Source organism: Lampetra fluviatilis, chromosome 41, assembly GCF_964198595.1.
Source record: "Lampetra fluviatilis chromosome 41, kcLamFluv1.1, whole genome shotgun sequence".
NCBI classification, from domain to species: Eukaryota; Metazoa; Chordata; class Hyperoartia; order Petromyzontiformes; family Petromyzontidae; genus Lampetra; species Lampetra fluviatilis.
In genome coordinates this window covers 7,135,720-7,160,628 of record NC_136315.1, presented here as the reverse complement: position 1 = coordinate 7,160,628, position 24,909 = coordinate 7,135,720, and the positions used below count along the sequence as shown (strand labels likewise).

Genomic DNA, 24,909 nt, shown 5'->3' with positions numbered 1-24,909 from the left:
GCCGTGCGTGAGAGAGATATTAGACAATGCTGTCAACTTATCTGGAACTTTGAGCTGTAGAGAGCTTTGTTTGAAAGATGTTAAACAGCCGTCTTGTAACTTGCCAGATAACTGTTATCGAGGTGACAGTGATTTTTACGTGAGATATAGTCCATGTGTTGACCATATATTACCATATGGACACGAAAGCTGTTATGACAGCCTACACTATCCCAAGGTAGTGTTTGATAACGTAAAAATGGATGTGTATTCATTTGTAACTAAGTTATCTTCAGGAGATGTAGCCCTTTGGCTCTTTAAATAATTGTTTTGTTGGGATTATGGTGGTTTATTGCGATACTAGTGCAGCTTGAGCAGTAAATTCACGGCTGGGAATGACAATTTATATTGACAAGTCCTAAGAAATCCAGTTTATGCAAAATTCAGTCTCCTAAACTAACCTCAGGCTGTCTATGCAAAGCCTGAAATCCAAAACTGAGCTCGTGTGCAATGTGAAATTTAAAGTCACAACTTTGTGCCAAGAAAAGTGATTTTCAATTTGACGTAATTGGCACCAATCACGCCAAGGGGGCGTGCTGAGGAGGGAAGTGCGGTGTTGGCTCGTTCTTGATGGTCTCCCCCCGCACCGTCCCAATACTCCTGATTGTGCCGTGCAGCGTACAGCTCTCCTCTCGACATGCCGAGCCGCGGCAAGAACGAGGACAGTGACAGTGGCATCGCCCGCTCTGGTGAGTTTCAAGAAGGGGAACCACAATCCCTCGGGGTATTTTTTGTGTACTTATTTTTGCCGCAATTGATGTCTCTCAACATCTCTCGATATGAGCGGTGTCACCCTGATCAAATTCAGCAAACGTAAAAATGCCCCAATATAGGACACAGAGATGAGATATTTCTAAATGGTATTTATAAATGAGACGATGTTGTGGGCAGCAGTGGGCAATGCAGCAAAATCCATCGTTTTTTTGTACTGCACTATGCTCCAAAATAAACCTCCGTGACCCACACGGCCGTGGGGAGACCCTCATCCAGCTGTGGATTGAGAAGAGGGTTACAAAATGTACAAATACAATTTCCCGAATACTATTAACGAATTGTTTAATGTAAGAAAATTTCGAAAAATGTGGTGAATTTCAACACGTCATCATATTTGTTTACTTGTAGCACAAAAGGCTAAATAAGAAAATAATGAGCTTTTTTTATAGATCTAAGAAATTGCAAGCTATTACAAGCTAATCTTCACAGCTTCGCACAGCTATTGTCCAATTCCCGGGCGGCACTTGAAGCGACTGCCAATAACTCCCTGCCGCTTGGCTAATGACCGACACTTCCTCGATTTTATAGAAACAAAAAAACAAATGTTGCGTGTCTTGTGCCCGCAGCGTCTCTCACCAGCCTCCTGCTGGCAGCCATGCCATCTCCCAGCTCCTCCCTGCCCACTGGCGGCAGCTCCAACAGCCTGAGCCGGCGATTCCAGCGCAGCCAGAACACCAGTCTGGACCACGGCGTCTTCCCGCGCCGGTGACGCCCGCAATAAGAATAATAGTCGTCGAGAATTTTTATTATAGTTCGGTATTCGTGCCGGGCGTATAGTGCAAGGCTATCACAGATGCGCGACGTTTCACGAATAAGTGTAGTATGCCTGCAAGGGGTGATGTTAGATACGTGGGTTTACTCAATTGGGAAATGTCTCCGTTGCTTTTCGAATTTGTACAATGATGCGGCACGCAAGGCCGACTTATGTCACGGGATATTTAACATCCACATAGAAGCAGTATTTATGGTTAATACACCCTGTAGTGTATTAATCAGCCTACCTGAAAACCCTTGCTTGTTATACAAGCTCGTTACTCGGCCTAAGGGTCCTCTACACAGACTCAAATTCTCTTGTTCAATCTCATCGTTGCCTGCTCAGTTTAAAAACTCTCCGACACTGCCCAAGGTGTGGGGCCATATTTCACTTCATCTCCTATCTGATCTACGCACTGGTTGCTCTTCACAAGTGCCACGTCTCCCTTTGCCATAGGAGACTCATTGACGCTTCTTCCCCCTCCCTGGTCTCGCCTAGGTCTGGCGAGGAAGGCTTCAGCTTGGCGGAAGGCTGCTGCAGCTCCAACCCGTCGTCCGTGCGGCGCAGGAAAATCGCCATCGGCATCATCTTCTGCCTGTCGCCGTGCGCTGAGGAGGAGGAGGCGCGCTTCCAGGAGTTCTTTTTCTCTCACTTCCCCCTCTTCGAGAGTCACATGGACCGACTCAAGACGGCCATAGAGCAGGTGACGACGATCCCCAGTGCGAGGTCACATGTGCTTCCATTGCTCTCCCATTCATTTATTAATCTAACTTAAGACATTTTCTCGTGATAATGTAGCTATTACTGCATGCTCGGCTTGTGAATCTTCATCTTCATTCACACGCTACCACTATTTTAACTAAATACTTTTATTTTACCAGGTAAGGCCCATTGAGCTATATAGCTCTTTTTCAGAAGTGACCTGGCCACATGATAGCTCAACAAAGTGGCTTATCACATTGGAAATTTATAGCAGCCAAATACTGTAAACATGTGTTTCCAAACTCGGCAGTGATGCCATCTGGGCTCATAGTATAGTGCGCGAGCCAACTACACTTTACTACCATTAGCTTGGACCACAAGCAATTGATTCCAACATGCAGGATTTGAAGCAGGTTTCGTGCACGTAAAAAAACTACTTTAATCGACGAGTCAAATCATAGTCACATGCCCAACAAATTGTACACACGCGCAGTATAAGGCAGCAGGAAGACATGGCAACACACGTGACCCAAACTTAGTTGAGCCTCCTGCCCATCCACTCAGAGCCTGACATAAGTACTGACATGGCTGTTCTATGTGTCTTATCCCACCACAGCCCTTATTCAGTACACTGCTGAATGAGGGCCTGCCCACACTGTTTGGTGTTGTTTGACCGTAACCAAGCCGAGAGCTTTTCTACTCAAATATAATTTATTTGTGTCTTGTTTTCTGTAGGCGATGATTACCTGCAGGAAGATCCAGGACCCAATGCAGAGATCCCAGGTGTACGTGCAAAGAATCATGGATGCTCTGAGCCGCTTCAGGTGATTCACGCCTGGGTCACTTCGGCCAACCACTTTGCTGACAGCCCCTATCATAAGGCCATGACCAACTCGAGGAGAAGGTTTGGGAAGCTAAGCAGGCCTTGAGCCTGCTTTGATGGGTGACCACCATGCTTGTCACTAAGTTGGGTAGCAGAGGTCAGTGCAAGAAAAACATCTGTGGGAACTTATTTTTTTGCCAGTATCAAAACAATGAAATAAGAAGAATAGGCTTTACCCTTTGTGGCAATAACACAGCTGTTAAGATGTTCAAACACCAAATAGATGCCTGTTGCAAGGCATCAAGTCTGCATTAATCACCCATCCTTGTAGCAAAAATGCAAAGAAACATGCTCTAATAATATTTGCATTGTCTTTGAAACTGATTGGCCTACACCAGAGACAGGCTCACATCCAGAAGTGAATTAAATAAAGGGCTGTACACACAGTCCACGCATCGTAATTTATCTATATACATAATAGCACAATAGTGGAGCCGAGTATAAATAGCCTAAGAGTGAGCATACATCCACAAGCTAAATAAGGACATCACCCTGTGCTGTATAGCAGGGGTCCCCGGGCCACGGACCGGTACCGGTCCGTGGCCTGTTAGAAACCGAGCCGCACAGCAGCAGGAGGTGAGCGGTGAGTCCGCGCGTGGCCCGCCCAATATTTTATTTACCACTTTCATCCGCGCCTCTTTCCCGCATTGCGCACTTGTCTCAGTCACAGTGTTGGTAAGCCCACAAGCTGCTAACCCCTAGTCAGAATGAGTCAAAAACAAACGTTGCTGGAGAGCTTCTTTGACAGGGGAGAAAGACCCAATGATGAACCCCCTCGCGGTCCGTGAAAAAATTGTCTTCCACGAAACCTGTCCTTGATGCCAAAAAGGTTGGGAACCGCCGCTGTATAGTATATGCGCTCCTTGCTGCTGGGATAGGTGCTGCCCATGTCGTTCATAGCACAGCAGCTCAGCAATGGTGCGTCATGACTTACTGTGGATGCTCGTGCCACGGCATTTGCCACCCTCTCTGCCACCCCCTAACCACCTCCCACCAACGCGCCTCCAGGATGGCGGTGAGCGATCTCTACACGCTGCCCCGCATCCCGGAGCCCGTGTGGCTCACCATGACGCTGCCCACATCTGACAAGCCGCAGCTGTGTCGCCGATTTATGCGCGAACTGGCCGCCCTCTCTGAGCAAGCCAGCAAGAACCAGTACGTGACACGCGTGTGCAGATACAGTGAGAGCACGTCCAGGCGTGACGGAGGATGTATATCTGTATGTATGTATGTTGAACTTCTTTCGCACCGTACGTGGCCAACCGTACCGATCGGAGGTGTGGGGGAAGGACAACAGACTACACACAAGAAGCCAATCTTATTTGACAGACAACTACTACAGGTTTACCATGTTCAGTTGTTTTCTCCTTGTCACAGGTTGAGTCACAAACCGTACCTCTCCATAACAAAGGCTCACCCTCTTAAGCCTCACCTTACCATATGAATAAAAAGTGTGCTGTACTTGGCCCTTCCCCCCTCTCCAACCATTATATAAACGGAGTGGTAGCTCCTGCAATCTCTCATTTACTTGATATAGCTGTCGTGGCTGTGACGGTTCCACCTGAAGACGGAAGCTTGTGTTGCCTCCGAAACGTCGTGATTTTTATTTTATTTTACTTTTATTAATTTTAATGTTTTACCTACGTGACTTTACCGAAAAAACCTAAGAATAAGAATACACAAGAAGCTGTTTTAAAAAAAGGATGGTCCTTGCACGCTACCGCTTGCTTTCATGTAAACTGTGCAGTATACGAAGGAGCTGTTATCTTTTCTAGCGCTGTAACTTGCGTGATTGTTAGTGGTTTGTGTACTATAAGAACATGATTCACGTGTTGGCAGATGTTGCTTTTAGTTTAATTGTAGTCGTAAACATGCCTCTTGTCTACAATACAAATGTGGCCAATGGCCAAGACCGTATGTTTCCACTGTTTGTCAAGGTCTGAAGGTGGCCCTGTTGTGTGTAAATACTCGGCCTTAAACAATGCATCACCCCATGGATTAAAATCGATGCTTACACTTATGCATCAAAAATGCATTTAATATAAACATTTAATTCTACCACACTAACAAAAATACTTTTTAGACCCAACCCACTAAAAATGTGTAGAATGTATCAGGGTTGCATCCAAGGATCAATGTTAAATGTCCTAGAGGAGTTTAAAGACATCTGGATTTCGAACCCCCTGCCTAAACACGCACAACCAAGCACAAAGAGTCACTGAATCCGGCGCTGCGCATACACATCTCATGTTGACCGAACGACCCCCGTCACACCATCTCTCTCCACGAGTGCGGTGTATGTGGTGCATACACCACACGCACGGAGCACGAGTGTAGCGGTTAGCGTGCCGCTGCGCTACGATCCTGGCAGCCCGAGTGCGATTCCCACTCGGGGCCAACACCAGTGACGAATATCTGAACCGGTCCTGTGCCTCCCCTAGGTTGAGTCAGCCTCAAATGAGTGCCTGGTGTCGTGTGTAAACATCGGCACTGGGGAAACAAAGGCGGTCAGTTCTGATGTTTGCCACCCACCCGCCTCGTGTGCCGTGCCGGCCTTCATCGGTGCTACTCACTTTCCCCACGAGTCTTTTAAGGCTATAATGGGTGGTGGGGATCTTTGTCTTTGGTGTACACACAGGTTCTTGCCAGCGCTGCTGTCGGCTGTGCTGACGCACCACCTGGCGTGGGTGCCCACGGTGATCCCCAGCGGGCACCCTCCGCTGCACACGTTCGCGCAGAAGCACTCGTCCACGAGCCTGGACATGCTGGCGCGATCGCACCCTTACAACCCGCTGTGGGCGCAGCTCGGTGAGGCCGCACCGCCGGCTTCGGTCATCGCGCGATCACAAACGGGGCCACAAACCAAACGCGTACAGTGGCATCCTGCATTCTTACTCTTAGTTCTTTCGGTAAAGTCACGTAGGTAAAAAATGAAATTAAAATTAGTAAAAAATAAAAACAATAAAATCACGACGTTTCGGAGGCAACACAAGCTTCCGTCTTCAGGTGAAACTGTCACAGCAAAAAATCTGTTGCCTCCGAAATGTCGTGATTTTGTTGTTTTTATTTATTATTTATTTTTATTTCATTTTTTACCTACGTGACTTTACCGAAAGAACCAAAGAGTATGGATTCCAGCAGTCACCAAAGCCTCGAATCAAGATTGAAATAGATTTGTACGCTTATGGTGAAGGGTTTTTTGTTTCTTAGAATTCTACGTGAACTACAAGGAAAACAACATTGAATTGAATCATAACTGTGGTTACTGAATGATATCGTTACAGTTCATCGTGGAGTTGGGGTGAATTGTTGCATCCATGCCACGTGCGATAGAAATGTTGAACTATACGTACACATCTTAATTCAATGAAGATATAGGATTAATGAATCATTGAATTAAATCTTCAACTCCCGAAGATTCCCACCCCGCAGAAGTGCGTGTCGAAGTGCGTGGCGAAAGCTGGACAGCACCTAAAAAACGTTCCGTTCCCCTTCCCTCCTCTCCCGACCCACGTGTGTGATCAGGCGATCTGTACGGTGCGCTGGGTAGCCCCGTGAAGCTGACGCGCACGGTGGTGGTGGGCCGCTGCGAGGAGCTGGTGCAGCGCCTGCTCTACGTGCTCACCTACTTCGTGCGCTGCTCCGAGATTCAGGAGAGCCTCCTCGAGTGGGAGGGCGGCGGCACCGCCTGCATCACCACCAGCCTAGAGCGGGGGGAGGTGGAGGACTCCGAGTACGTCGTCGTCACGCTGCAGCCCTCCTCCTCCTCGTCGCGGTCCTCTGCTCCCGTCGGCGCCGCTTCCCTTTCCGCCGCTCCTGCTGCCGCGACCAAGAAACCTTTGTCTAAGACGTCTGGAGCCGACGGGGCAGCGTCACCATCCGCTGGCACGGAGGAGAGAACTTTTCCAGACACCGGTTGCCCGAGCGGCGACGTGGACAGCTGCAGCTTTGAACTCGGCGCTGCGGTGGATGCCGAGGAGGCCCCCAGCGTTCCCGCCACCGCTGCCGCCCCTGTATCACCCGAGCCGCCGCCGCCGCCGCAGCAGCAGCAGCCGGCGTCTCCGGGCAGCGCAAGCGGCGCGGGCGCCGTGCAGCTGTGCCGCGACGTCGGGGACGTCCGCATAGACACGCGTCGTGAGGTTCTGATGTGCGTGACTCGCTCGGCCTCCGGGGAGCTGATTCTTCCCGCCAAGGAGATGGCGGAGGCGGAACTTGAGCGATTCGGCTTCGCCGTGCCGCAGGGCGAGAAGGGCGAGGAGCGCGCAGAGTCGGCGCTGCGGCGCACGTCCTGCTCTGACAAGCTGCACACGGACGCCATCGCCTTCCCAGCCGGCGTCAGCCCGCAGGGCAGTCGCAAGGTCAAGTTTCTCATCGGCTGTTCCTTCTCGCCGGACTCGGACACGGAGGCACGCGGCAAGCAGTTCTCCAAAACCTTCAGGACGTTTGAGGGCGACGGGCGTGCCCCGAGCCCGCGCGGGACTCCAGTTTCTGAGCCCAAGCCGGCACCTCGGACTCAGCTGGCGGCTCCGAGTCAAGCGGAGCGTGCGGAGGTGAAGCCGGGCCGGCCGCTCGGCCCCCCCAAGGGCCGCGCCCTGCGCAGGCTGCCGTCCTGCGGGAGCAGCAGCAGCAGCCTCTTCGATGAATACTTCGACGAAAAGAACGTGATCGAGACCAAAACCATCGACGACATCCCCGCCGAGATGCGCTTCCGGAGTAGTGGGCACCCGGCGCTTTCTTCTCCGGTCGCCATGGCGCGGGCGGGAAGCCCCACAGAAGGCGCTGGTGAAATCTCAGCCCTCTCCACGAGGCAAAACATCCCCGAAGAGGAGGAGGAGGAGGCGGAGGAGGAGAAAGAGGAGGAAGAAGATGAGGAGTGCGAGGGGGAGGCGGTTCGTCCTGCCTCCGTTGGCGGGTCCGTAGGCGGGTCGTCACGCCAGGACGCTGCGCGCGTCCGGCGCCCGTCGGTGTTCACCATTGGGAGCCCCCAGCTCTCGGACTGCTGCGTGCCGGACTCGGTGGCAAACGGCCGCGCCGCCGCCGCCGGGCAACCTGGCCGCAAGGGCAAGAAGAAGGCGGCGGCATTCCGCGAGGAGGGGGACATCCCACGCAACGAGAGCTCGGACAGCGCACTGGGCGACAGCGACAGCGAGGAGGGCTGCCCGGAGCCGCGCCGGCTCCGCACCTGCCCGGAGGAGGTGGAGCTCCCCATGCCCAGGTTGGCACTCGCAGCCATCACACCGGGCCAACGCCAGCAGACACCCATGTCCACGAGCAGGATTCTTTTTTTCAATTGTGTTTAAATTGGAGATAATGGTCGTGTGTACGTACGTTGAACTTCTTTCACACTGTACGTGGCCAACTGTGCTTATCGAAGTTTAAACAAAATAGAGGTGAAACTAAATACATTCTATCCATTCTCAATCCACTCGGAGGCTGAAGGCTTCCACACTCTGTTTCAGTAAATGGGGACATTCTGACCATACTTCACTATGCTGGTCAGTGTGTGTTAGTGGGGTTGTAGGAGGAAGGGAACAGTTCTTATTTAACTTGCTGCTGATGTAATCCGTGGCCAGGGAAAAAACTGGGGGTTGCCATGTTCTTAGCACAGCATGGCCAGTGAGCATAACCCCCACGAGCACGTTTGGTTTATTCTCAGCATATATATTTCTCCTCGGTCCTTGGAAATAATTAAAGCTTTCCATTGGACGTGATTACCGTGTCGACACGTAACACGGGGGTTGGGGGGGGAACGAGGCTCCGCTAAACAGCCGCTCGTGTGGTGCGTTCGGGGTGCCATTTTCAGATCGGACTTGGTGGAGGTGGCCCCGTGCGGACGCGGCATGAGCAACTATGGGCGCTCGCTGGTGGGCGGCTACTGCCCGCGCTACGTGCCCGACCTCGTGCTGCACGGCATCCCCGGGGACGAGGGCCTGCGGGACCGCATCGCCGACGACCTGGCGCACACCGCACAGGTGAGCACGCGCGGGTTGAACGCACGGCACGGGGAACAGCGGAATGGCACGTGGGTGACGATGGAACGGTGCGCGAGCGATAGCGTGCCACGCACGTAGGTGGGCGGTATGCTTCTTACAGCTGGTGGTTGCCACGAGCAAGGAACATGGGCAAGCTGCACAATAAGACAGATGATACAATTGCCACACCTGATCAAATACTTGCTGTGTTGTTGTCACATACTGAACAGGCACACGAGCTGTGTAATTTTACACTCAAATGTCAAACGGATCCCCTTCGAAGCACTAATAGTTTTTAAGTAGGATATCAATAAGGGCCTTTGAGTCTGAGATCCATGGTTTGTCTGAAAATGTACCACCTTCTAAGGCCCTGGAATTCTGCAAAATGCATGGAAGCACCCAGACCCACTTACAGACCGATGGAAATCTCCTTTGTCAAACGCAGTACTCAAGATGTTTAATGCAACTGTCCACGTGTCCAGACCGAGCGGTGCACATGGCACTGTGGTCTCGTGCTTTCTGTCCATAATCCCCTTTTTCTCCCCGCATGCGTTGCAGCACCCGGTGTTGGACGAGCCAATAGCCGAGGCCGTTTGCATCTTGGCCGACACGGAGCGCTGGTCGGTCCAGCTCCTCTCCAGCTCGCAGCAGCCGCGACGCGGTGGCGGCGGAGTGGGATCGACCAACGAGGGGGGCCGCCCCCCCACGGAAGCGCTCGTGTCGAGCCTAGTTGCGCAGATCCTGAGCTCCACGCTGCAGCTGTGGCGCTTGCACATGCCGGCCGACTTCGTGAGTGCCGCATCGTCCACATGGGCAGTTTTGTGGCTCTTCCCGATGCGCTCTTGGGTTGTACGCAGCGTTGTTCGGCAGCGTGTGGATTACATGCATTTAGCAGGCGTGACAGTGAAACGTGCTTTGTCTAATGGTGTTGAAAATGTGTGTGTGTGTACGTACACATGTGCAGTGTGTAATGCACTTGGAAGACCGGCTGCAGGAGCTGTACTCCAAGAGCAAGGTTCTGGCGGAGTATCTGCGTGGGCAGACACGAGTCCACGTCAAGGAGCTGAGTGCTGTGCTGGGGTGAGTCCTACGTCATGTGTGTTTATCCCCTCATCGTGCATCACAAAGACAAAGATCCCCCGTATTATAGCCTTAACAGACTGTTGGGACAAGTGCTGTTAGCTAGCACCGGAATGGTACATGAGGCGGTGGGTGACCAACAGCACGCCCGATCGCCTTTGTCTTCCCAGTAGCAATGTTTACACAACGTACCATGTACTCATTTGAGGCCGAGTCGACCTAGCGGAGGCCCAGGACCGGTTCAGATAATCTTCCCTCGTGTTGACCGTGAGCGGTAATCGAACCTGTGTCGCCAGATTCATAACGCAGCGCACTAACCGCTGCATTACTGCTCCTGTGCATCACGGACACCTGTGCACACAGAATAATGTTGCCATGTCTGATGTAATCAGTGCCTTCATACTAAACTCTATTTCTAGTCCAATCTGGTGTTTGCTGCTACTCTCCGTTATGCATTTATTTCCATCAGTTATTGATGAATATTTAAGTTTTTTTTATTGGCATGAAATCGTGTAATGAATTGATGTGCATAAGATGTTTCATTTTACATTGCCCGCAGCGTTAACATTAACACTATCAACAGAGCGGTAAACAAAACTCCTGCGAACAGTTTTTTTTAAATTATCAGTCGAAAATGCGATTTCAACATGAACCGCGAACGAGAAATTTGCACAACACAAATGCTTAATTTGCTGTGAATATTGTTCTCCTCAGGATTGAAGCGAACGACTTGCCACTGCTTGCCGCCATCGCCAGCACGCACTCGCCGCATGTGGCCCAAATCTTGCTGTGAGCACCGCCGGTCTCCCAAGCCGCGTCTCGAGCCCCAAACAGGGCACTGCCATTCCCGTTCCAGAATGGCCCCAGCGTGTTCTGCATGCTGAGAAACCCAGCTGCAAGTTGATGTGCGGCAGTTGTTTTTGCTGCGTCCACCAGAACTTCCAGCGTCCTCCAACGGATTGCTTGCTGACGTTCGAGGTTTTCGGAACGCCCCGGGGGGCTTTTCCCGTTCTCACAAATGCACGAGGTGGACTCGCAAGGACGTTCATTGGAGCAGCCTCAAGATTTAGTAGCAGGGTTTGATTGACTGCCTTTATTTTTAGCACAAAGAACGGGGCCTTGCGGAACAATTGTTATGAACAAAACAAGATCTGTGTGCAAGATTGCTGTGTAGTCTTGCAACTCAGAAGACCTCCGTGACTGTTCAAACAAACGCTACGCTTTTGGATCTTCAGCAAAAAGATACCGTCCTTGGTTTGCACAAATTTTCAGCTGGCACGCTATGACAAATTCTGAAGTTGCTTTTGGGAGTGCCTAACGGTCTTGGCAGATTTGTGTGGGCTTTTGAGAATCCAGAACACCTGTTACCCATTGTACTTTGATTTGCACTTGCTTAGTTGTGGACATGACTAAAGCCAATCCATTGTAAAGCCACACATTTACTTCTAAAAGCACTTTTAAAATCTAGTTTTTGTTAAGAAATGCAAAGATTACAATAACTCTTGTTTTCATACGACATAACACTGTAGGTATACCATAAATAACCATGTCAAGTTTTAGGAACTATTTTATTTTACCAGGTAAGGCCCACTGAGCTACCACAAATGATTGGTCAACGAAGTGGCTTATCGTGTGTATATTTATAACAGCCAAATAATCTAAAAACATGTTTCTAAATGTGTAGGGAAAAACCGAAGGACCTGGAGAAATATCCACGTAACCACGGGAAGAACATGCAAACTCCAAATATACAGGCGTCAGGGTCGGGATCGAACCCATGACCTGTTTACCAGGCGAGGTAGTTAACATCTCGAAACACACTAAACTACCACACTGCAGGTCACAACACACGCACCAAACCACCACACTGTGCTCCCTCCTCTTTAAGGCATTGTGCAAAACACTTGGGGAAAAAGTACAAACAGAGAGCTACTATTAATTTACAAAATTGGAAAAATTCTCAGGGGACGTGGCAGATGATGATCCAGGGCTCGTGGGCAACCATGCCCTTCGCCAGACCTTGCAATACTGCACATCCTAGACGGCATTGGTTAACTGTACCGCCTGCTCCCACACAGGCCGCATTCCGGTCCCGGTCTCGGGGCTTGATGAGGCTGTCTTGCACTTGGTAGATGGGGAGGAACGGCCGCTGCCTTCCACTTGGTCTGCTGAAGCGGCTCCAAGATCTTTTCCACAAGCTCGGACACCTGCTTCTTCCTCTTTCTTCGTTTTGTTTCGACCACAACTTTCCATAGACAAGCAGCCCCCAGAAGGGATGGTGATCGCGAAGCAGATGAGCGGAAGGACGATGGTCCGGCGTAGGCGGCATGCAAAGGACCGCTGAAGGTGAATAGGTTCCAGGAACATCACATCTAATGTGTTCACTGCCTTCAGGTTCAGATGGAGCCCGCGCACTTTTACTCCAAAACCAGAACGATTGCCTCTAGTGCTTTATAAAACACAGCTTGATTGTTGCTCTTTCACCTTTTCCATAGCTAATTCGGCTTGCTGCCCCCTTCAAATATCCCGCATAGTCACCTGCTCGAATGGCGAACAAGGAACGGATCTTTCCGCAGATCTCGTCGTTTGTAAAGGAGACAATTGATCGCGCGTCAGCAGGTAGATGGCCATCCACACGATGAGCATGCTCAGGCCCATGCACAGCAGGTAGTATTTGACTCTAGTCGAACGAGTCCACCATCTTACCGCTGACTGCCGTTGTCGTTTTCTTGGCCATCACTCCGCCTCTACGTTGTCTCAACGTGGAGGCAGAGTGACACGATAGCCAGTTGGACAGCAACTTGCTGGACGCGTCTGCATAGCCCAAGAGGAGACGTGAGGGTAGCGGATGTACCTTGGTCTGTCGGTCTTTCGTGCTCACAGCGGGAGTAGCGACCACAGTCGGATCTTGGTTATTCTTTAAGAAGGACGAGTAGCAGTCACAGTCCGTGTCTGAGGTTGCGACTGACCGGCCCACAGTGCTGCAGCTATTGAAAGTTCGGGAAGGCTCTGGAAGGCGCGGCCAGGTTTGGCGGTAGGATAGCTTGACGGACTTCGCTTCAGTGGAATGAATTTTATTCCACAACAAGGGTGGATGTCTCGATGGGCATCACCTTCAAGCCAAGCCTCCAACCAGGCGCGCCCGAATTTCGTTGTCCGATAGCTCGGCCATACCGATACTAGGACCCGGAGCGTTTAAACGGAAGATGACGGAGGATCGTGACAGAGGATGAAACCAAGTCACAACCTGTGATCCATTTGCTGCATTGTATGTTTATATATACATACAAAACGAGCCTGAAAATACGGCTGAGATTCTGCGTGTCGGCTTCTTGGTTTATTTGTACACTGGACATTGCAAGAACCGTTCCAAAAAGACATGCTTATTCATCGTGGTTAAAAGCCAGGATCCAAGTATGTGACAGCGCTACTCGGTTCATATTGCAGCATCTGAATCCATTGTCAAATGCAGCAACTGTGTTGAGCACAAGGACACAGCCTGACAAACGTTTTGGAAAAGAAGCTAGAAACATACCGTTCACTTTTTTCCCCCTCTCCCATTGTTATTGTAATAAAATGCATGCCCGTTGCAGCATGTTGCATAGCTTACTCAACGTCGTTCACGGACGACAATACCAACGCGACTGAACCATTTAAGAGAAGACGGAGGGGGGGGGTGATAAAAGATGAGGATCGGGGTCCGCTACTCCAGTCAAGTGGAACACCACGACGCCGGGAAGATGGACTTTTAGATGAGTGGGGGGAATTGGGGAAGTGTGGTGGGGGGGTAAAACCAACTGGAGGGATATCCCAGGCAAGTAAAGGAGAGAGGAGGGGGGGAAGGGGGCTGGGGATAACCCTAAAATAAAAAAACATCCATGTGGCCATTGTGCGATAGTACTTTCCCTCCGTGAATTCCCGCTCAAGTCTCTGAGGGGTTGATATAACCCCTCTTTTCGATCCCTGTCCTCTCCCAGCTCCCCCCCCACTGTGGTCGAGCTCACTTGCACAAGGGGTGAGGACCATCTGACCTCGAATTCCTTTCCCTTGAGATATGGTCCATCTGCGTTGAGATGTACTTTGTTCTCTGCCGTGTCAATATAAGGGTTCGTTCTTTCTCCCTGACGTTTTCAGCCAGTGCTTCCCATTGCTAATGTAAACAACAGTGGGGGAGGCCGGGCACCCCGTCTCCTCCTTTCTCTGCCTCGTGAAACGCTACGGGACGTCAATCTGTTCGCTACGGCGACCGAAGCCGGTGGGGCTCGCTTAGAGAAGTCAGCACGTGTCTGTGAATTGGCGAGGGGAATCCGAATTGGTCCATTTTACCCCGGTAGAGGAAGGTCCACTCGACTCTGTCAAACGCCTTGACTCCCGTCCATCCATCGTAAGGGGCCGTATGCAGGGGAGGTGATTTCTAGTGGCTATCTCAGTTGCGTTAACTAGGGTCTTAACATTTTCTGCGGAGGCCCCTGCTTTTGACGAACCCCGTCTGGGCTTCGCCGGGAGAGTCTGGAGTCTCCCCCGCCAAGATTAGGGCCAAGAACGCTCGCCTTTTAAGCGTTGAACAAATACATTGGAGCGTCCAACGCCGATTTGCCATCTGCATCCATGAACGCTGCGATTGCGACACCCTTTCAATAGTCAATCTTGTCATTTGGTTTTACTTCAATTTTATTTCCGTAATATACGCATGACAATCCTTTAAAACGTGTTTTTTTTCTTAGACCATATAGACGCTATTCCAGTGTGAAAGGGCATTCAAGCAGATCACTGTCACACGTGAGGACTGTGGAGAAAATGGACTTCCAGTGGAAAAATCCACATCACTTCCTATGCAATTGGGTGAAGGCCGTACAGGCATCTTCGAAGCACCCGGTTGTTTTTACTTGTCCTCTTTTTTCGAGGAATGTCTGTTATAAACACTACAACAAAGATGTTGTGTACTATATTGTACATACTGCAGGCAGTTTTTAGTATGAGTGAAGATGATACCGTGTTGTGTACAGCTGTGGATGAAAATTTATTTCTGTTTGTGAGGAAAAAAACCCGTAAAAAAGCAAAAAGGCATGTGTTTTACCAAGAAAATCATTCCCTATTAACGTTTAAGTGTGTGTGTGTGGACAAATTAAGGAATTGCAAAAAAACCGACGAGCTCTGTGTTTGTGCTACGTGCACTGTGATTGGTGTGTGTAAATAAATAACGTCAACAATAAACTGCGTGGTGTGTGATCTTAAACTGCAGATCACAGCGGTGGCCCTGCAGTTTCTAATCAAACAAAAGGCTCAACTCGGACGATAAGCACCTTTGTTTTTAAGCCTTCTGATGTCATTTTAAAGCTTTGAATGAAAAACGATATAAATTTCAAGCTAAGGTCTGGAACACTGGTCACATTTGTGGCATCACGTGCTCTCGTTTTTTTAAAGATCAACAACTGTGGTGACATCCATCACTCGGGTGCTATGGCGGCATGTTGAATTTTACATTTAAAGGCTTTTATCTCAAACTATTTAAATCCTCAAACAGAATTAATACTTCTCCTGGAGGAATTCGTTGAGCTATAAAGCTCTTTTTCACAGATGTTTAGTCGGGGCGGGTGCAAAGTACAAGAAAGGTAAACAAATCACCCAAACATATACAAATAAATATAAACCATCCCTATCCTACCAAACAAAGCCCACTGAGGTATTAACTTGTTCAAACGCGACCTGGCCACGAGTGACCGCTCAACAAAGTGGCAAATCATTTAGACATTTATAGCAGCAAAATAGTCTAAACGCATGTTTCTAAATGTGGAGGGAAAAAACGGAGGACCCTGAGAAAAAATCCAGCCTAAGTGTGTCGACATGACCACAGACACGACCATGTACACTGCTACTGGCAGCTCCACGCCTTGACAGCAAATCGTGAATTTAAATTCGAACACTGGGGATGAGAGTCCAACTAGCCACACTGCGAGTCCCGGATTGAGACTTTTTAAGTAATGTGCTTCCCCTTGTGGAGAGATGGAACTTTCAAGGTGAAATGAGCCCTCGTCACTAACAAGTGGATTTTTTAGAGGCTTAGATCATCTCGGAAAGATATTCCTTGGACGCTTACAAGGAATACATTTTCGAGATCTAAACAAAATTTACTCATTGGACCTTGTGGACACTCGTCGATTATATCGCCTCGTTATTTCTCTTCTGCCGCCACCGGAATTGTCATGCGGGCCTTCATCAGGAGGAGGCCTGCAAGCTCATCCGGCTCGAGGCTTTCCAACAGGTTCGCACCTCAACAGGGCGGGGGGGGGGACTCCACAGCTCTCACTTCACTGTGGAGAAGACCACTGTGAACATCTTCTTGGTTCTTTCGGTAAAGTCACGTAGAAGGGAAGTAATAAAATAATAAAAATAAAACATAATAAAATAATTCTCACGACGTTTCGGCCACAACGCAAGCAGCCGTCCTCAGCTGCTTGCGACAGATCTGTTCTCCACCTGAGGACGGCTGCTTGCGTTGTGGCCGAAACGTCGTGAGAATTATTTTATTATGTTTTATTTTTATTCTATTACTTCCCTTCTACGTGACTTTACCGAAAGAACCAAGAATATGAATCCCTGCAGTCACGAAAGACTGAACATGTCACATGTTCTGGCATCTCGAGGTTGGATCCGGGCGAAGCTTAGAATCGACTTTAAGATATTGTTTGGGTAACCATCGAACAAAGACGGTCACTCAATCCGGCGCTTTGAGATGCGCTTCTGCGGCCGTCTGGAACGCTCTTCTCTCCGATATTGGAAGCCACTGGAACTGAGCTTTTAAATCTAAATTGAAACCCCATTTCTTTAGAACTGCGTTGTGTGTTCAGTGTAACCTTTTTTCTCGCATCTCCAATTTAGCACGGTTGCCTACGTAGGTTCAACATAGATCTGTCGAGGATGTTCGGGACATTCTCGCGCACAAACACCACACAACCACGGGTCAAGGGTCACGGGGACACTGCCGTGCACGACACGCAATCCGATGGTTGAGTGGAGGACACTGATCGGATTGGTGCGAAGAAAGATTCTAAAAAGGCGGGGAAACCCCAAGAAGGTGACTGGCGGAGACGGGCTATTAAAGGGAACGGAGTTTGGAGAATTCGGGGTTGGTTTTGGATAACGAGTGGAAGTGTGGTGTGAGTCGGCGTCGAAAATAGAGACCCTTCTTTGACCAGCTAAAGCCTCCTCTTCACATTGTTGCTAACCTACTCAAAGTGCGTTCTACCAAACCTACTTTTGGGCCCTATCGCATCCCTGTGTTCCACCTTGCAGTCTGCCTTCCATGGATCCGGGTCATCTGCATCTTGAGGATGGGAGACGTCGCTCTAAGGGGCGACCCCGGGGGAGGAGGGAGGCTTCTGCTGCGTGGCTGTCTTCTCACCACCACGTGCCCCCCCCCCCTCCAGCCGCATCCGCGACTCGGGGGCGCTGTCGATGTTTTAAAGTCACGACTCACTTGGGAGCACTTGGACCAATGACGGGGTGCAATTTGTTTTCCCTAATTGTATTGTCATGTATATATTGGTTGCCTTGATTGATATTTGGAGGGGTTTTTTTTCTCTCATATGACTTCGTGTGGGTCGTGTGTATAGTTGAACTTCTTTCGCACCGTACGTAGCCAACCGTGCTAATCGGAGGTGCGGGGGAAGGACCACAAACTAAACACGCAAGAAGCAGTTTTAACGAAGTGAGTTATAGATTTTTGTCCTATCCGCCGTTCACTTTGTGATTTTGGATAACAACAAAAAAATTGCGGCAACAATCTTTGCCCCAACGCGGCTTGATCTAACGCGTGTGTTTCAGCTCCATACACCGTGTTTCGTCGACAAGTATTCCCCTGCGAGAGTGCTAAGTCTGTTGGAAGGTGTCACTGCACCGACCGCGAGAACGATTTTATTTAGCACGTACGGTTCTTTTTGTTGCGTGTTTTATGTAACACACACAACACGCACAACGGCTCGTTCGCAAAATGGCCACATGGCATCTCGCCGTCCAATCGTTGAGGACGTTTAGGCATAGGGACGTCTCGATGGCGAATCGTTGACGGTCAAGTGACAGTGTCAGGGGTGAGCGTTTGTCGTGAGTGCCGCGGTGCAGGTGAAAAATAAAGAATGTACACACACAAGTAATGCAGAGTGAACCAGCATCCTTTGATACAATAACAAGGGCAGAAATCTCGTATTATTTTCAGATAAAGAGGGAGGGATGATAATTTCGGACTCAGGAACGCAACCCTAGTTTTCCCATAAGCTCTTATTTGTTGAATGCGGTTTTGCCCAACATGGCGATTTTCCAGGAACGTAACCCCCGCGTTCGGCGAGGTCTGCCTGTGCAATAAACATTAGTGAGAGTGCCTGGGTTCTGTGGTGACACTGTGGAACGAGTTCACTACGATTCGGAGCTGGGATGATCCTACTGCGGCTATAACCCCCGACCGCAAGCCAAGCCGAGTAGCAAGCCAAAAAATATCGAGTGAGCAATTAAGCCCTGTCTTTAACTCGAATGCTGTTTCTGGTGAAACTGGACTTCCTCGTCAGCCATGATCAATCCACTGCTGAATAAAGGCCTCCCCGAGCCGTCGACATTTTTCATGATGCTGCGAGACCATGATCCATCCAGTACCTGCACAACAAATTATCTCATTGCCCTCTCTCGCTTGGTCGACGTGCTCTCCCTTGCGTGTCATTCCTTGGCTGACAACCTGCTGTTCTTCTTAACCGAGTTGTTCTTAACCCGGGGATGCGAGATGCCCTTTCTCGGGGTGCGAGACACGGACATATTTTTAGTTTGAAGGTAAATAATCGAAACACAAATTTTGCACGGCACTTAAGTACAACCCACTTTGTTTAATCAAACCTATTAGCACAATAAAATGTTTAACCCATTGAGAAGCAAAGGGGTGCAAGGCTGCAGTAAAGGTGAAGAACCACTGCATTGAAACCGTTGTCCCATCACCCCTTCAAGTGTCGTGTCCTTTCCAAGCCCACTTTATTTTCTTAACCTTTTGGTTGATGTCATTAACCCGAGTCCGTTCTCAATTAACCACGTGTGGTTGGTTCTACCTGTCAATGCTACGCCAAGCGTGCATGCTATTTTTGTTCTACGTTTTCGTAAATGACCGCATTTGTGAGCCATGTCACAATACATAACAGGGTAGCATTATCCATAATACATGTTTTTTTTGGGCTAGATAGCGTAAATATATAAATGTGTCGTTAAACCCGCAACCACCCGACACAGCCAACTAGTAAGGGTTGTCACGTAAACAGAACGTGCCAATTCATCATTAGTACAGCACTAACCAGTGTGTTGGAGAGCCAAGCCACAACATTTACAATCTGAGTACGTTTCGCCAGTAATTACAACTAGCTTCATCAGGCGACAGACAGATTTGTGGAGAAGTCCACCTGTTTAGTTCCTTAAATAGAGGGTAGCTGTGATGACAACACTTGTGAGCCTGTCTTGTGACAAGTGTGGGGGGGGGGTCATGGATGCATATAAAAGACGATGGGTACCCGTTGCCTTTTGGGTTATTTTTATGGCAATCAACGCACGTTATGCATGCGCATTATGGGAGTTCATTGTTCTTGTACTTCCTGTCGATTGTGTGCACTAAAATAGCCGTAGCAACGGTAATCCCGATTGAACGATGGTGACCTGTATAGGCATGCATTTAAACAATGTGTAATGGGTTCAAATTCAGGCGCACACTTAAACTTGGAGGCAACACTTTATTAACCAACGCAATAGATAACTGGGATGTTAACAGGACAACTAAATAAGGTGGTGACTACCCTTCCTAACTTAACTAACACTTGAAGGGATAACTACACAACGGGACCAGGACAGTTTAACAGGCTGCCTGGTCCACAAGCGGAGATCGGAGACCGAGAACCGTGGGGCCGTCCATAAATGACGTCACGCGATTTTTGACACCCCCCACCCCGTCACACGGCGTCACAAAAAGTCAGACCCCCCCTCAAATATGACGTCACAAAGCTCTGCCCCCCCCAAATAAAACATGCTTCAAATCGCTTTAAACTATTATCATTGTAGTGCGTATTTAATGTGGCGCTGCACTCTGATGTTGTAGGAGAAAACATTTATTAAAAAGTCAATTTAATTAAGTAGAACGTGTTGTCTATATTTATTTAAAGTTGCGCATTTCTATGTGACGTCACATTTCTCAACCCCCCCCCCTCGTCACACATCGTCCCAAATGTCTGAACCCCTCCCCCTCCCCCCAGGTGCGTGACGTCATTTATGGACGGCCCGCGTCTTCATTCCCGGAGTTGAACAGCCCCGCGCTCTCTCTCTCGGGACGAGGATTTTCACTGCTGCGACTTGGCCGGCTCTGCCCTCGGCCACGCATCCTTCTAGATCCTTCGGGAAGGACCGGGTCCCTTACCACGTGACCCCCGGTCACGTGCTCTATCGGGTTCACCATGCAGGGTGTCACGGCCTGACGTGACCTCAGTGACCCCCGGGCCCTGCTCTCTCGTGAGTCATGCCGGGCCTTGCTCACGTGGATGCCAAAGAGAGGCACCCCATCTCCAGTCACCGTCATCACCTGGTACTGGCTCAACACAGCAGTAGTGACATCATTTATGTCGCTACAAATTTATTATTTAATGATTCGCTTCCAAGCGGCGCTAAATCTGTAGATATCCGGCGGTTAAATGTATTTTTATTTCTCTCAATTTCGATAGATTGTCTAATTAGTCTTGGGCAGCAGTCACTAGTTTCGCACAGAACTTCAACATTATCAAAATCAATTGAGTGTCCTTGTTGGCACGCGTGTTCCGCCACTGCTGATAGTTGTATTTGGGAGTATTTAATATTTCTTTGGTGTTCTTTTCGTCTCGTGTTGATCATCGTCCTGTTTGCCGAACATAGCATTTGCCACAAGCGTAATTAATCCGGTACACACCTTCTGTTAATAGCTTCGGTAATTCATCTTTTGTACCAGATATTAATTTCTGTATTTTATGTACCGTGCCAAATCTGACTCGGATGTTTTGTTTTTACAAACATTTGCCTAATTTATCAGTTACTCCCGCAATGTCGGGTATTTTAATAGTTTTAATCACTTCGTCAGTTTCAATACTCGTGTTATTTGATTTGGTTTTGGCATTCAATGCCCTGTTGATTTGCGCATCATTGTAACCGTTCAATTGCAGCGCTTCTTTAACATGTTTAATTTCACTTCTCAGACTCTCGCCATCGACACTATCTTAGCCCGATGTCTGAGAGTCTTGATGAGAGCGTATTTCTGTGCGGGGTGATTTAACGACACATATTTACGCGATCTAACTAAAACAAATGTATTATGAATGATATTGGTTGCGAAACCCTACGGGTTAAACCGTTAAAGGGTAGTATTAACCCGAGTACGTTCTTAAATATACGTGTTCTTCATGTCTCAATGTAACTCCAAGGGTGCATACAGTTTGTGTTCTATATTTATATTCATGATGACTGCATTTCTGAACCATATTTCGCACGTGGTGGCGAGATGTTAACTCCCTTGTCTGGTATAGAGGAGGACGTGGTGTTCGATCCTGTATATTTGGAGTTTGCATGTTCTCCCCGTGGTTGCGTGGATTCTTCTCCGGCCCCTCCTGTTTTTCTCTCCACATTTAGAATCAATATCACGCTTTTCGAGTATTTTGCAGCTCTAAATTTTCACACTATCAGCCACTTCGTTGAGCTATCATTTGTGAGTCAAGTCCCTTCTCAAAAAGAGCTACGTGGCTCAGTGGGCCTTACCTGGTCAAATAAAAAATGTAGCAGTCCACGTAACAGGGGTAGTAACGCACTACTGATATTCAACCGAACACAAATTGCACTGACAGGGCACGTGTCACACAGTAGACGCTAGGTGGCGACCTCTCACTTCAATTTGCATGAGGCGGAAAGCAAAAGTCGCACGCACGTGACGAGAGAAAAGTCAATGTTGGACAACTTTTCTGTTGCCACTCTGTGCATCGAGCGGCGTTTTGAGCAACAACGTCTTGCCAAAGCGACGAATATAGATAATTTTCTGGGACGAGTACATGATACAGACTTGGGGGCGAAACCAGGTTTGTGTTCAGGATCCTCTCTTATCAGTAACCCCTTAAATATCGATTTAAAGCTTTCGTGACTGCAGGGATTCATCTTCTTGGTTCTTTCGGTAAAGTCACGTAGAAGGGAAATAATAAAATAATACAAATAAAACATAATAAAATAATTCTCACGACGTTTCGGCCACAACGCAAGCAGCCGTCCTCAGGTGAAGACCAGTTCTGTCGGAAAGACGCTGTCTGTCTTTCCGACACTGTCTTTCCGACAGACCTGTTCTTCACCTGAGGAAGGCTGCTTGCGTTGTGGCCGAAACGTCGTGAGAATTATTTTATTGTTTTATTTGTATTATTTTATTATTTCCCTTCTACGTGACTTTACCGAAAGAACCAAGAAGATGACAGTAACACCTTGTTTAATAATGTAATTAATTGGTCAATTGTCTCGTGACGTATCTATGATTGAATGTTGAACACATGTCGGTAGTCAACCGTGCTCATCGGAGGTACAGAGACATGATCATTCCTGCTATTATCTTGTGGTAGTTCCATCATCATCAGCCATGGTCAATCCACTGCTGGATGAAGGCCTCAAAAATGCACAATCCTGCGACGTGATACTCCAGACAACCTGCACACGAGCTGATAGTGGCATCATTGGTCCACGTTTCTTCTCTCGTATGGCAGGGTGATCAGCAACTTGATTTGTTGATGTCGAGGTTGGTGAGTCGGCTGTCGGCTACGGGTCCGATGTTGTGACTGAACACTGCGATTGCACCAACAGATGCGACTTCCCGTGAGTAAGAGGAGTCGTACGGCCAATTATTTCGACTGTCCGCTATTAATTTTACAGATAAGTGGAGTTAATGTTGTGCATAATAGGATGGCCCAAGCCTCCTATTCGCACATTAGCCTATCCAGTCAGATTATTTTCACAATACTCAGGAATGTAAATTATATTAATGACTACCGTACTGATTATTTAGTGCGTGGCAACTGGAAATGGTTTCCCGTGTTAAGTGTAAAATGTCATTACAAGGCAAACACTGTAAGCAGCAGCAGTTTAGTCAAAAGAAAGAGTTACATTATTTCCTTGACACCTCATCAGACTTACTGCTGCAAGGCAAAAGGGGGAACACGCACACTCCAATCACAATACAAATTGCGAGGTTACCATTTTGCAAGGTGTGTACATTTGAGTTGTCATCAGCCTCGAGCGAAGTGTTTCATTCCGCAATTAAAATGTATTAATTTTTTTTGTCATCACGGGATGCATAATACAGTGAAACTGCTCTCTTATCTTCATTATTATTTGTGACCTACCAATGTCTGCAGCCAGGATCAATCGATGATAATCTTATTAACCTGCAGATATTTAACAGATGAGATGCGTCGCACCGTTAATTCCTCCTGTTTGATTATAATACTTCTCTTGTCCGTATGCATCTGGGTAAATAGGGTTTTTTTTGCGGTTAAGCCATAGTCCCCACATACCACTCGTATCAATGTGGATAAGAGGAGGGGCCACCCACTCCTTTGTAGTCACATTGGTATAAACGCTTGATACAAAATGAACAGCGCATTGAAAAAGCGTACTATTTTACGTACTATTTACAAAGTGTTCACAAATCCACACTGAGAAACACGACGATTGAAAGAGGGGTGTAAATTATTTGTTGAATAGTGTATTTAAATAGAGGTACTGCAGGTAAGTAGTTTTAAGTTTTAAAGGCATAGTTTGACAAGACAACACTTGCCACCATCCTTCAAACCCGTTGGTGAAAAAGAGCAAAGTTTTTGTTTACATTATAATGTTTATGCGACAGCCGGGGGCTTATTGGACCCCGGGGTCCCGCCATAAGGTTCAGATGTTAACTACCTCGCCTGGTATACAGGAGGTCGTGGGTTCGATCCTGATGCTTGTATATTTGGAGTTTGCATTATCTATCATTTTTGCCCAGGTCGCTTCTGAAAAAGAGCTCACTGGGCCCTACCTGATAAATATAAAATAGAGTTTAGTTTAATTACAGACGGGCACCTCCACTGGCTTTCATGCATCGCCTCTTCACACACATTTCGGCGCATATTTGTGTTGTATTTGTATGTTGGTCTTATTTTGTACCGTACGTAGCCAACCGTGCTGTGTTTATGGCTTCCATGAAGCATGTCTTTAGTGCCAATTTCATGTTTTGCTGCCCCTAATTCAACCATGGGCTATGTCAACCGTAATTTATAAAAAAAAATACCGATGTAACTGCAATATTTGCATCAAGTCACAAATCCAATGTTCTTTATACGTGTAGCGTCGGAAATGCACATCTCATACCGTCGGTGTATACTTACCCGCCCATAGGGGGTGCCACCCTGAGCTGGGGAAGGACAGAGGGAGCCGGACCCTTGAGGGGCCGGGTTCTCCCCCCCACCCCCCCAGGTGAGGGGTTGGGGGGTTCTTCCAGAGCCCCCTGGAAGGTTCCAGAAATGGGGCGGTATCGGGGGCAGAGAGCCCCCGAGAGGAGTATAAAAGGGACACCTCTGGGACAGCTCGGGGCAGTGCTCTGAAGACGAAGAACCGAAGACCAGCTAGGCTCGGACCCTGGGACCCCGAGACCAGACGTCCTTGTA

The 24,909-nt window shown here is 48.5% G+C and overlaps 1 protein-coding gene across 3 annotated transcripts in view; it reads left to right on the top strand.

Moving 5' to 3' along the window:
- The window catches only part of FNIP2 (folliculin interacting protein 2), a 65,397-nt gene extending 51,428 nt beyond the window's left edge, over positions 1-13,969 (top strand). For all 3 annotated transcript variants that reach the window (XM_078875458.1, XM_078875460.1, XM_078875459.1), the window contains exons 8-18: positions 657-728; positions 1,380-1,518; positions 2,066-2,270; positions 3,005-3,093; positions 4,161-4,307; positions 5,791-5,960; positions 6,678-8,367; positions 8,956-9,124; positions 9,683-9,913; positions 10,089-10,204; positions 10,919-13,969. In XM_078875458.1, coding sequence (XP_078731584.1) covers positions 657-728; positions 1,380-1,518; positions 2,066-2,270; positions 3,005-3,093; positions 4,161-4,307; positions 5,791-5,960; positions 6,678-8,367; positions 8,956-9,124; positions 9,683-9,913; positions 10,089-10,204; positions 10,919-10,997 — 3,107 coding nt within the window. In that variant the 3' untranslated portion in view covers positions 10,998-13,969. The remainder of the gene's footprint in view (positions 1-656; positions 729-1,379; positions 1,519-2,065; positions 2,271-3,004; positions 3,094-4,160; positions 4,308-5,790; positions 5,961-6,677; positions 8,368-8,955; positions 9,125-9,682; positions 9,914-10,088; positions 10,205-10,918) is intronic.
- The last annotated feature ends 10,940 nt before the right edge of the window (positions 13,970-24,909 follow it).